This window comes from Panthera onca, chromosome C2 (assembly GCF_046562875.1).
Source record: "Panthera onca isolate mPanOnc1 chromosome C2, mPanOnc1 haplotype 2, whole genome shotgun sequence".
Classification (NCBI taxonomy): domain Eukaryota; kingdom Metazoa; phylum Chordata; class Mammalia; order Carnivora; family Felidae; genus Panthera; species Panthera onca.
Genome location: NC_138347.1, coordinates 46,435,247 through 46,448,179, shown reverse-complemented (window position 1 = coordinate 46,448,179; position 12,933 = coordinate 46,435,247). Strand labels below are relative to the sequence as shown.

The 12,933-nt window shown below is 40.7% G+C and overlaps 1 protein-coding gene across 4 annotated transcripts; it reads left to right on the top strand.

Annotated features, from left to right (window-relative positions):
* Window positions 1-2,056: 2,056 nt before the first annotated feature.
* On the top strand, window positions 2,057-10,053 carry CLDND1 (claudin domain containing 1). Of its 4 annotated transcripts, none has more exons than XM_078452926.2 (6): window positions 2,057-2,196; window positions 3,608-3,658; window positions 3,880-4,189; window positions 6,275-6,382; window positions 8,313-8,450; window positions 8,606-10,053. In XM_078452926.2, the coding sequence occupies exons 3-6, from the start codon at window positions 3,898-3,900 to the stop codon at window positions 8,824-8,826; spliced, it is 759 nt and encodes a 252-aa protein (XP_078309052.1). In that variant the 5' UTR covers window positions 2,057-2,196; window positions 3,608-3,658; window positions 3,880-3,897; the 3' UTR covers window positions 8,827-10,053. The 4 variants fall into 4 exon arrangements, with proteins under 4 accessions (XP_078309052.1, XP_060496171.1, XP_060496172.1 ...); XM_060640189.3 differs by having other exon boundaries at window positions 2,140-2,196; window positions 3,593-3,658; XM_078452925.2 differs by having other exon boundaries at window positions 2,179-2,196; window positions 3,615-3,658.
* The last annotated feature ends 2,880 nt before the right edge of the window (window positions 10,054-12,933 follow it).

Here is a 12,933-nt window from a genome sequence, read left to right as displayed (position 1 = left end):
TCGTGGCAAGTCTCTCCTAGTCATCTGCAGTTAGCCCCGAGTTTCATAAACCTCCTGAAGTAAGCAGGACACCTACCTCTATAAATGGCTTAGTTCCAGCTTCTAGGGGAATTGGGAGCATTTGGTGTTTATATTGACCCTAACCATACATTATAGATATTCAACAAATATTTGCAAATACTAATAATTTAATGATTGTTTACTATGCCCAGACCCTGTGCTGGGCACTTTACATGCATTTCTTTTTTTCATTTAATCCTGCCAATGGCCACTCGGGATAGGGAGTTTATCAACATTCATATTTTGGAGAAAAGAAAACTGCGACTTAAGAGGTTAACTAACTTGTCCAATGTCACAAAACTAGTTAGTGCACCCTATTATCCAAGCTTGATTAGTCACTTATTCACCCTGGGATCAGCTTCCTTGACTATGAATTGAGGTAGTGTCTTCCTCTTTCAAACTTCCCTTCTACCTGGGTTTATTTACCATGTGACTTCACCAGAGAGGTAGTTCTGAAGATAGGGGACTTCTGATGAAGGCCAAAGGACAAGGATATTTTCTGGTACATGACTCCTCCTTTCTGGTAGGAGTCAAGTTGCATATTAACAATTTGCCTGTACATCTCCACCACTTTCCCTAGTTGGTGCCTCTGACAAAGTTCTCCTTTAGTCAGACATTCTACATGAAAATCCAGTCATATTTTAATATTATATTTGGCTATTACCTTATTTTATTTATGTGCTAGATATGAATATCAGTTTGCCAACTCTGGTGAAAGAAGTAGAACCACAGACAGAAAAACAGATACTGTGCCTTCAATCTATCAGGATGGTAGAAATTTAGTATCAACTTTGAGCTAAATTCCAAGGCATTTGGGGATGGGGTAGGGTTTGAGAGCTTTTCTGGTCCTTGAGTAAGCTGTCTCTGTCAGTATGTGTTGAGAAATCCATCATCTACTGGTCTTGGGCCATGTTCCTGGGTCCACATGCATTATTGCAAAGATTTCTCTGCTTTCTATCCATGAACTTCTGTGCAATACTTGAAGACTTAAGAGTCATTCTGTTACTGCTGTGACACATGGCCATCTGCACTCTCAGAGGCTGTCCATGACCTTATCTGCTTAAGACAATGTTCCCCCAAATCGAGTCGTTTTCACATTACATAACAATTTTTTAAATTCACGTTTTTGACATATCTGGTACCCTCAGTATTATCATAACTTAATATTTTTCTTTAACTGGAATTTATTTTAAAGTGAAACTGTACTGGGGCGTCTGGGTGGTTCATTCCGCTAGACATCTGTTGATTTCCGCCCAGGTCATGAGTTCACATTAGTGAGTTGGAGCCCCTGCATCCAGCTCCGTGCTGACAGCGCAGAGCCTGCTTGGGATTCTCTCTCTCTCTCCCTCTCTCTAGTCCTCCCCCACTTGTGCTCTCTCTCTCTCTCAAAATAAATAAAATAAACGTTAAAAAAGCATTAAAACGAAACTCTACTATAATAAATAGAAAATTTGTATCGCTTGCCATAAAGAGAAAGTAGCCATTAACATAAATTATATGAAACCCAAACATTACATTCTAGATGGATACGGTCAAGTCACATCTTTCTTAGTCTAAACTTAATAAATCCAGAAGGACTATCTGCTTCAATGGGAGTGAGATTGTGGGAGAGGACATAAATGGGTTAATATCGCAGAAGTATCTTACTGCTATTGACATATTTAGAGGTAGGGCTATGTCACAGGGAGAGCACAGAACTGGAAAACCTGTTATATAAGTCACAATCAATAACTGTCGGTGATCAGAGACAGGTCGCCTTTGCGGACCTTCCTCCCTTCCTTCATAAAATACAAGATTCCATCAGCCCAGACGCGCCGCCACCCCCCCCCCCCCCCCGCCTTTTGCGCACCTACTGTCCCCCCAGAGTTGAACTACATCCCCCACAATGCACCGCGCGCGGCGCCAGAAATGCGGACCGCCGCCACCTCCCGCCGCTTTCCTTCTGTCCCTCCTACAACTCCCACAAGCCCCCTCGGCCCCGGGCCTAAGCCCAGCCTCTGGTGGAGGCGGAGGCGGAGGCGCGGGAGTTATGGAGGGGGCGGGATCTGCAGGGAAGTGCGTCAGAGGAGGCGCGGGGAGAGTAGGGTGCTGTGGTCTGAGCTTGAGGGTGAAGCTGGCGGAGCAGGAGGATGGGCGGTGAGTGAGCGGGGTCGGCGTCTCCGGGCAGGGGTCGCGTAGCCGTTGGATGTTTTCAGCAGTTTGAAGAGGGGCCCCTCCTGGGGAGCGGCCCGGGCGGGTGGGTGCCCCGCCGCAGCGCTGCGGCGGGGGTTTTCCCTCGGCCGAGTGGTCTGGGGAGGGGCCTGGTCGCGTACCTGGGGCCCCTGGCCTGGGGTGGCCCTGGACTGCGGGGCCCCCGACTCGGTGGTGCGCCCTGCGAGGTGATAGCGCCAGTTGTCCGGCCTGGGTAAACAGCCGCTCTCGGTGCCGGGACCTTTTAAGGTCATTTGAGAGCACCAGGATGAAAGAGAATTAGAAAGAACAAGAATACAAAACCAACTTCTGGAGTTATTGTTAATCAGTGTAATTGCCCCATCTCTCCTGTGTCACACTTGCTATCTTCCAAACTCGGCAATCCCAGTTTGCGAGCCTGTTTTCGTGCGCCTTTGTAAGGTGTTTGGTGCGGTCACGGTGTATACTTGGCAGGATTTGACTCAGCTTGATCCGCCTTGAGTCATTTTACTGCGGCCATTTACTACTACTGCCGTTGAGTCCTGTCCACACCTTGGTGTGGTAGAGCCCCTCCCTAAGGAATGTGGTGAAAACCTCCAGAGGAGGGAAGGCAACCTGGCTCTGTGCCGGTGCGTGACATTCCCCAGGACTCTGTAACGTAGCTTATTCAGACTGTATGTTACCATATATGGGAGACAAAAGAGCAAAAATTGTACAAAAGGCAACCCTCCCCCTCCCCCCCCCCGCGCCCTGCGCTGGGGGCTCAGCCTTTTGGGTCTTAGCCCGCCGAATAAAGCTGTTTCCTGGAAAGAAAAGCCTCAGTGTCCCAACTCTTTCTGTGTGAGAATCCTGCTACATTGGGAGTATTCGTATTCTGCCTAATTCAGTTTTCTTTCTAGCTGAGGGGGAATCATTTAGTTTGCAGATGAGGAGAGTCAAAAAGTGTGAGGAATGGGGAGAGTAGACAGGAGTGGAGAATTTGGCAGCTTAAGGGAGTTTTCCTTAGCTTTAATAGATTAAGAGCAGATTGCTATCTAGCATTATCATAGTTACTGTTCTCTTTGCTATTCTGTGTACCCAGAACTACCTTTTCTGTGTGGGTTAAGGAACATCTCAACTCTGTTTTCCAAATAGCTCCTGATTCTTAACCTTGGTTTAGAAGGTTTTCCTCTTCAGAGGAAACTGGGAGGAGCCAACTTCCTCTGCTTCCATTTCTAATGCTCTGTTCGCGCTCAACCCCAGAAAACTTAATGCTCTGCAGCTTGCATAAAAATTCAGCCTGTAATGAAGAGTTTATGTATGGTACACTGCTGACTCTGAGCATGTCTATTGTTTGTATCTGTAATGTGTATGTCCATTTCAGTGTTGTCTGTTTTAGTGTGCAGGTGATAGACTAGAGAACAAGACCTCTGTCTCCGTAGCATCCTGGGTATGTGAGCATTCAATAAGTACTTTTCATAATAATGAGTTTTATTTTGAACTTAATTGAGAACATGCTTGCCTTTATTTATTTTTTAATGATTATATATTACTTTAAGGGCCAAGGGATGGGGACTAGGATAAAGGGTGGTTTTTGAGATAATTCCTTTCAAAATAACCTCTATTTGTCCATGAAGTCTAACATTTCTTCTTTCTCCGACTTTTAAACAGAGCAGTCTGAATGCCAGAATGGATAACCGTTTTGCTACAGCATTTGTAATTGCTTGTGTGCTTAGCCTCATTTCCACCATCTACATGGCAGCCTCGATTGGCACAGACTTCTGGTATGAATATCGAAGTCCAATTCAAGAAAATTCCAGTGATTTGGCCAAAAGCATCTGGACCGACTTCGAGAGTGATGAGGCAGATGAAAAGACTTATAATGATGCGCTTTTCCGATTTAATGGCACAGTGGGATTGTGGAGACGGTGTATCACTATACCTCCAAACGCATATGGGTATAGCTCACCAGAAAGGACAGGTATTTCTCTTATTTTAACTTCTGTCTCCTTTATCTACTCAATAATAAAGTGATGGTGATGACCCAGTTATGTAAAAGGAGGTTTGTGGGTTCTTTCTCTCTCCAAAGAGATAAATCTATGTGTCTCTTCTCTATCACCTTCTCTGCCCATCTTCCATGAATTACCGTGATACTCGTTACAATTGGTTGGATAAGTAACTGTCCTTATCTTGGGAAAGCCAGTTTAAATCTCTGTACTTATCAGTAAAATTATTTTTATTAGTCTCACACATGTCATGAGGAAATAATTGGGAAAGTACATTGGAAGACTTTAAATATTTGGTAATTGGTGAAAGAATTAGTATCCAGAATCAAATCAACAAATATGAATTGATAGTCTTTTAAGTGTTAGCTGTGTTTTAGTAGTTATTATCATTTGCCCTGTGAATCTTAGAGAATATAATTTGATCCAACTCTACGTTTAAATCTGTGTATATTGAGTCTGTTTTACAACAACTTGATAGAGTTTGTAGGTTAAAAATATGCATTACGGAAATAAAAACCTAAGAAGTTGTTTCATTTATTTTGCAAGCATTCTTACCATTAAAAATGTTTAATTTCCAATTATTGAAATGGAAACTTTAGAACTGTTTCTAAGGAACAACTTTACAATTTGTTTCCGCTTAGGACTACTTCTGTTGACCACTTTGTGGGAAGCACTGTATTTAAATCACAGCACAACAGGCTGGAGTTACCATATATCAGAAGGACAATAGTTGTGATTATATAATGGGAAAAAGAAAGTAGTTGGAAAGGGGGGGTGGTGGTTAAAGTTAATTGTAAAGCGTTCAGTTCTACTTATGAGGGCATAGGAGCACTTGATGGTTGAATCTTACCAATCGTTTATCATTCATTCAGCAAATACTTATTACATGCCTCCATATTCCATGTAGAACATCAGAGAAAAAAAATACCTTTAGTCCGAGGGAGCTAACATTCTTGTAAGGGATGCATGCAGTAAACTGAATAAATAAGTGTAATAGCATGAACAGTAGTTATTTATATAGTATGTTAGGTGACACATGCTATGAAAAAATGCAGGAAAATACAGGGGATTTGGAATATGTAGGGAAGGGGATGTTGGTGTGCATAAGTTATAATCTTCAGTAGCATAGGCAGGATAGGCTTCAACAAGAAGACATTACTTGAGTAAAGACTTGAGGTAGGTGAAGGAGTTGGCTTTATGGAAAATTGCAGAGGTAGGGGGAATCGTGGGTTGGAAGGAAAAGCTACTGCAAAGGCTTTATGGTGGGAGCATGTCTGAATTAGTCAAGGACCAGCAAGAAAGCCACTGGGCTGGAATGGAGGGTAAGGAGGGGAGAGTTGTCAGAAAGGTACTCTGGGGGTGAGAGTGGGGCAAACCTTGCAAGATTTTCTAGGCGTGATGAGGGCCTTGGTTTTTACTCCACATGTGAAGGAGCATTGCGGAGCTTTGAGCAGAGGACAGATGATCTGGTCACCTAGACGCATGTTTTGAAAACAAGTAGTAGGCAAAGGTGGAAGCCAGGAGACTTTTGCACTGATTCAGGTGAGAGATGATTGTGGCTTAGACGACAGTAGTAGCACTGAGAAGTGTCTGGATTCTAGATATGTTTTGAAGGTGGACCCTCAAGGATTAACTGGTGGGATGCATGTGGGCAACAATGACTATAGTTTCTGGTCTGAGGAACTAGAAGAATGGAATTGTCATTACCTGAGATGGGGGAAGACAGCTGGGGGAGTAGGTTTCGGGGAGAAGATGAAAGTTCCTATTTATTTGTCTTCTCCTCCTTCCTAGTCTTCTTGCATATCTATTCGCATTCATTTTACTGCTCCTACTTTTTTTTTCCCCTTTCTTGTACCAATGTCTTAAGCCCACTGCTGAGAACCACTGGCATCCATTGGGCATCAGTGAATCTTGTGTGTCATTCAAGGCCAAAGAGGTTGCTGTCCTCTGGGAACATCTTTCTATATCACTTTTTATTTTAGAGAATAATTACTGAAAGGGATTTTTGTTAAATGTTTATAATTAAAGCAACAAGCAATCATTGTTAATTCGTGTTCCAGAGTCATTTGATGCCACAAAATGCATGAGTTTCACGCTAAATGAGCAGTTCATGGAGAAATTTGTTGATCCTGGAAACCACAATAGTGGAATTGATCTGCTTCGGACCTGTGAGTACATTGATTTCAGCCGGACAGTTGGGAAAAAAAGAAATAATTTTGCCATTTGTTGATTTCTGTTTTGGGAACAAGATGAATCAGTATGTCATGTCAACTTGAAATAAGATCTCTAATGGTATCCCGATGAACTCTCTTCTGTTGAAAACATATTTTAAGATTAGGTACGTACCTAACCAATTGCAAATATAAAGTTCAGAGAAGCAGCTAATACATTAGGTGACAGAATCCAGACCTCCCCAAAAGATGTTATTAGTGGGCCCTTTTGAAGAGTAAATTTAATAGGAATAAATAATAAATTTTTGATTTTGAGTTAAACGTTTCAGCTACCTGAGTTCAGATAGGGATATGTAAAAAAAAGTTGACTATAAGCTCTAAGAGTCAACTAAGGATTAGGGCTACCAAAAACGTTAATGTAGCCTTAGGTGGTAATAACAAAAGTATAGATATCAAAAACAAATGAAAGTATTTATTAGGAGCGTTCCATTCCTTGATGGTCAGACTGCATAAGAAATACTGTCTTCAGATTTGTACCTGGTTTTCCGGCTGTAGAGGCTTACTGGAGCTTGTCCCAAAGTATGACCATGTTATGAGAGACCATGAAATGGCAAGTACAGTTGACCCTCAAACAGCATAGGGGTTAAGAGCACGAACCCCTCCACGGGGTTGAAAATCCACATATAACTTTTGACTCCCCAATACATTACTAACAGTCTACTGTTGATCAGAAGCCTTACCAATAACATAAAACAGTCGACTGACACGTATTTTGTATGTTATATGTATTATATAGTGTATTCTTAACATAAATTAGAGGGAAAAAATGTTATTAAGAAAATGATAAGGAAGAGAAAATACATTTGCAGTATGTTCTGTTAAAAATCTGCATATAAGTCAACCTGCACATTGAAAAAAAATTTTTTTAATTTTAATTTCAAGAGCAAGAGAGACCGAGCACAAGCAGGGAAGGGCAGAGAGAGAGGGAGACACAGAATCCGAAGTAGGCTCTAGACTCTAAGCTTGTCCGCGCAGAGCCCCACACAGGGCTCGAACTCGCGAACCGTGAGATCATGACCTAAGCTGAAGTCGGATGCTCAACCGACTGAGCCACCCAGGCGCTCCTCAGCCTGCACATTTAAACCTGCACATTTGTATTGCAAATATATAGGAAGAAGTATATTTCTAACAGTTTGAAGGGAAGTTGGAGAAAAGACTTTTATGTAGTTCCAGAAAGTAAAACTAGCACTATAGGGTAGAATTTGGCTTAGAGTTGATATTAATACATTACTAATAATTAAAGTAATGTAAGAGTGGAAGGGGGTGCTTTGGAAGATCATCAGCTTTCTTCCCACAGCTGTTGAGGGAATTTATGATAATTAAAACTGCCATTTACTGAGTGCAGAGATCCTCTGCTTTGTGTTTCATGTATATTCTTTCAACAGGTCTTTTATAATCACCATTCATTTACTTGTTATTCCCACCTTGAGATCCTATAAGGACTTAGATTCATTTGTATGTAGAGCCAGAAGGTTTTGCTTCAAATGCTGGCTCTCCCGCTCACTGTTTTACCTTGTACAAGTTAGTTATACCTCTTGCCTTAGTTTCCTCATTCATAAAATGGAGATAATAATAGTACCTCTTCATAGGGATGTTGGGAGGATTAACATGCAACGCGTGTAAAGAAATTGCTGGATGCATAGTAAGCCCTCAGTGATTGTTAACTGTTAGTGTCCTTTCACTTTTATCAGGACAAAGGTAGCATCCTGTTGAACAAAGTGCTTTGGAAAAGAAACGTCCGGTATTAAAAGTACTCCTTTCTCACTTGTTGAGAAAAGATCTATTTAGTATATGACAGAAATTGACATTGTGAGAACACCGTCTGAAATCATGGTAACATTTCTTTTTTTCTCTTTTTCAAAATCAGATCTTTGGCGTTGCCAGTTCCTCTTACCTTTTGTCAGTCTGGGTTTGATGTGCTTTGGAGCCGTAATTGGACTTTGTGCTTGCATCTGCCGGAGTTTGTATCCCACCATTGCCACAGGCATTCTGCATCTCCTTGCAGGTGGGTCTTGTCAGGATACTTCGCTTTTCTCCTCTTCCTGTGTCCATAGAGACCAAAGAGTCGTAACTCTTAAACATTCACGCAGTACCGTCCTGTTGTGTTGCCCGCGAAGCTCTCACTGTGCTCTTACCAGTTATGTTTTGTTCTCCTCCAAGGGCTGTGCACACTGGGCTCAGTGAGTTGTTATGTTGCTGGGATTGAACTACTCCACCAGAAACTAGAACTACCTGAGAACGTGTCTGGTGAATTTGGATGGTCCTTCTGCCTGGCGTGTGTCTCAGCTCCCCTACAGTTCATGGCTTCTGCCCTCTTCATCTGGGCTGCTCACACCAATCGGAAAGAGTACACCTTAATGAAGGCCTATCGTGTGGCATGAGTGGGAAGTTGCCTGCTTTGCAATTGCCATTTTTATTATGTTTTTAATATTAATATTTTCTCTTGTCTCCCCTCCCGTTGTTTTTAATTTAATTTTTTTGAGTGGATCTACCATTTTATCCTGAAAATCTATTTTATTTATTCACACAGACAATTGTTTCTTAATACCACTAAAATGTATATGGATTATTCTGGATGATTCCATCTTTTAAACAAACCAATGTGGGTTCAGAGTCCAGAGAGCAAGAAGTGGGTAGACGGTTGGCACAAATTTCTGAAAGAAAATTGATAGTGGGAGATTGACCCAAAGCAAGTCCTACTGATGTCGGTTAGACTTTTCAGTAAATAGCTAGCTGTTCAACTAGAAACCCTTTAGTGTCTCTGGGAAACCTTTCATTGTCAAAACTTAATGGTCACTGTGCTGTTGTAGATAGCCAGTCAGCCAGAAGTATTAGTGCTATTTTCAGACGTAAGCTATATAAAATAAGGAGATTAGCTAAGAGCCTTTTCCCCAAATATTGGCATATAGCTTTATTCAAGGTGAAGTATGGCAGCTGTTTATCTATACTGTGTTTGTCTGCAAGAAAGGAAGTGAAAAATACAGTGTTTACTTGAAACTTTAACTTCGTAACTGCAGGAATTCCAATTCAGCCAGACAAGAGGATTAACCTTATTTTACTTTACCTTTTTTTGTTTGTTTTTTTTTTTTAACTCTCCTTAGTATGTCAATAGGATTTTCAGTACCACCGAACCATTTTGGATTTTTGCTCCTTGCCTCTTCACACATCAGGCTTAAGAGTGCTTTCTTTCTAACAGTACTTTGGGGTCATAGAGTAAAATTCTCCCAACTGCTGTCTATGTATTCCAGCTCAGTACCATAAAGAAGGTTCCACCGTAATGACCCTCCGGAGCTAGGAAAACTACCACAAGACCTAAAGCTTTGGCTAGTCATTAACTTCCAACTATGGTCTTTATTTCTTGTGGTGAAATGATGTGCCTTTCCTTGCCTAAATCCCTTCCTGGTGTGTATCAACATTATTTAACATCTTCTAATTCAGTCATTTTTTTATAAATATGTCTATATATAAACATTGAACTTTAAAAAAAATCTTATTTACTTATTCCATTACTGTAGCACTTGACAGATTTTAAAAAATGTAACTTAGTAATTTCTTACAATATCCTAAATCTGTCTTTTTTAAAAAATAAAAAATGAGAAGAAACTCAATATTGTTTAGTGTCTGAGTTGATGTAAATCTCAATATTTTAGGATAAAGAAGTACAGGATTCTGAATGAGGATCTCTGTGTTTCTCTGGAAAATGTGTTGTTGCTAGGGTCTCTGTTTTATCTTCCAAAAAATATGGGAACCCCTTACGCCCATTAGAAAATAAGACACTCTTCAGAGTTTTAAAACATGTTTTCAAAGTAGTTTTGTGACCTCTATGTATCGTATTTAATGTGGCTAGGGTTTTCTTAAGTTATTTAATGGCTGTGGATGTTTGTGTTCTATTGTAAAATACTCCACTTTCTGACTTAAAGCCAATATTACTCTGCCACCAGTTATTACCTGTGCAATTACTGGCTATCAGTTTTCTACCTCTTCCTAACTCTTGAAGTTCACTGCCTTTCAGCACCTTCTGTAGAAGGCAGAAAAGCTAAGTAAATATACACAAAGCACTTAGGTATGGGATTTTAAAGTTATTGACCAACATGACATTTTTTATTGGGAAGTTACTTATTTTAGACAGTGTCCCTGCCACTTGTCCCTCCAAAGTTGTCTGTGATTGTCAGTCCACCACCAATCTTTCACATGCACTGTGAAAACTCTGTCAGAATCGGACTTGTGAGTTACAGGCTCACTGGTGGCCTCCTTGAGTATGGAAGCCAGCACCAGAAGCTCTGGGGTTGAATATGTGTTGTAGTTGATATTTTAAGCACATTTCAGAATATCTGAGGTCATCCTCTCTTGCAAAGACTTTTTTCTTTGGAACATAGAGGGCCGTGGTTGTATCATTTGAGGTGAAAATTAGTTTTTCACCTGTCTCTTGCTCTAAGCAGGTAGAGCCATATGAAATTGCTGATATTTGACCCATTTTTGATTAAAACTAATGACATAAAATCAGTGGCAAGTAAAGTTTTATTAATCTCTTTTCACCTAATCTTTGAAAGCAACCCCCAAAGTAAAAACTTAATTTTCAGGTTTTTCAGAACATGAGTTTCACGGTAATTTAAGAAATGCATTAAAAAAATTTTTTTAAATGTCTTTGTGAGAGACAAAATGTGAGCGGGGGAGGGGCAGAGAGAGAGGGAGACACAATCTGAAGCAGGCTCCAGGCTCTGAGCTGTCAGCGCAGAGCCCAACACAGGGCTCAAACCCACAAACGGTGAGATCATGACCTGTGCAGAAGTTGGTTGCTTGACCGGCTGAACCACTCAGGTGCCCCTAAGAAATGTGTTTTAAAATCTTAATTTTATAGTTCCTAACTAATCTCATTAAATGATGTGAATAAATATCTTTTATATCCTTTTTTGGCAAAAGATGCAGTTCAAAAAATTTTAAGGTATAGCCGTAAAAGTTGACACAATAAAAAGGGCAGAATAATCCTGGAAGAATTTATTTGTTCAGTTAACACTGTGCCTACTGTCTATGTCATTAATATAATAGTAATGTGTTACGGTTTACCTGCTCAAAGTGTTTGCGTGTGTGTGTGTGTGCGCGCGTTTTGGGGGGAGAGGACAGAGTTGAAAAGTCACTTAAAGGTGAACTGATTTAGTCACACCGGTGAGAAGAATGAGATGGCCATAGGATAGATCAATTTAGTTTTCCCATTCCAGAGACAAGCAAATTGCAGACTAGCACTATTAAAACTTATAATATAGATCCAGTTATCTTCATTTGACTGTAACATAGTGTGAGGGCATTTTAAGAAGTAAGCCTCATGTAAACTTTCACCAGAAATGAAAACCATCTGTTGAATTAACCTGATTTCGCTAGTTACAACACTCCCCGAGATTTCCTGGCTACTGAATGGGTACAGCCCTGAAGATGCAAGTTGTAATTTCACAAGCTTGACGGAGCTCTGTGCTGGCAGAGCTGGGTGGGGTCCTGTCCTCCTTTCAGCCCTCTACTCATAAGGGAATCATGATTCATACTTTGAAAAGAGAGGAATAAAACAAGGAAACACATCTGTGTGTAATTATTTTTCTGTTGCTCATTAGGTGTTCCAACATACAATTGTAACGAGATACATTTTTCCTTGAATCAAATTATGATACATGCCAGTGTCCTGCAGATTCATCATAAGAGAATTTTAAATTGCAAAAAGAGTGGGTTATTTGCTCTATAGAGGAAATTGCCACACGACTCATTTAAATGATCTTCCGTGCTAAAAATTCTATGAGCAAAGTTAACACGCTATTTGACATATTAAGATTTACACACACTCAGCAAATTTACATAAAGTGAGATCTAATTCATATTACTTTATACCTTTGCAGAGTTTTAAAAATATGAAATATGGAGGGAAAGATAATTCTCTTTCTGTTTTGTCTTCACCTTTTAAAAATACTTGGCTTGTTGAGTAATGCATCACCTTTTATCTTCTGACTCAGTGTCTCAGGGTGTGAACTTGACCTCAGCTCTCCTGCAGCCTTTCCGGCCCTCCCTGTCTTCCAGCCTTCTGTTCTTGTTTCTCTCTATGCAGCTTGTGTTGTAGTTGGTATGTTCATGAGCAACCTAGACTCCCTTGTTCTCATAACCTCCCACGGCCGCTTCCTTCGCATTCCATACGCTGGCTTATCTTCATAGACTGTGCTATCCAGTTTTCTTGTCAGTCTCAAGATACCAAGAACGGCTGTTCAAAACCATTAAACTGACTCTGTGTAAAAAGTGATGCTCTTTGACTTTAGCTGCTCGACAATTTTAACCATCTCCAACTGTTGATTTATTACTACTCCCTACCACACAGTCTCAAAATCTCTATGAAAGTTAGTTGTGAGAAACACTCTTCATCCTCAACTTCCATGGAAGGAGTTTTATGTTGTTGTTTTTTCCATGAGGGAGTACTGGAATGAAGTCTTCCAGTTTCTCCAACTGTTTCTGCTCGC

Excerpts from the sequence above, each read along its gene's own strand:
- CLDND1 (XM_078452925.2), top strand. Across the intron at positions 3,659-3,879 it reads CTGTCTCCGTAGCATCCTGG|AGCAGTCTGAATGCCAGAAT; the intron begins GTATGTGAGCAT and ends ACTTTTAAACAG. Across the intron at positions 6,383-8,312 it reads AATTGATCTGCTTCGGACCT|ATCTTTGGCGTTGCCAGTTC; the intron begins GTGAGTACATTG and ends TTTCAAAATCAG.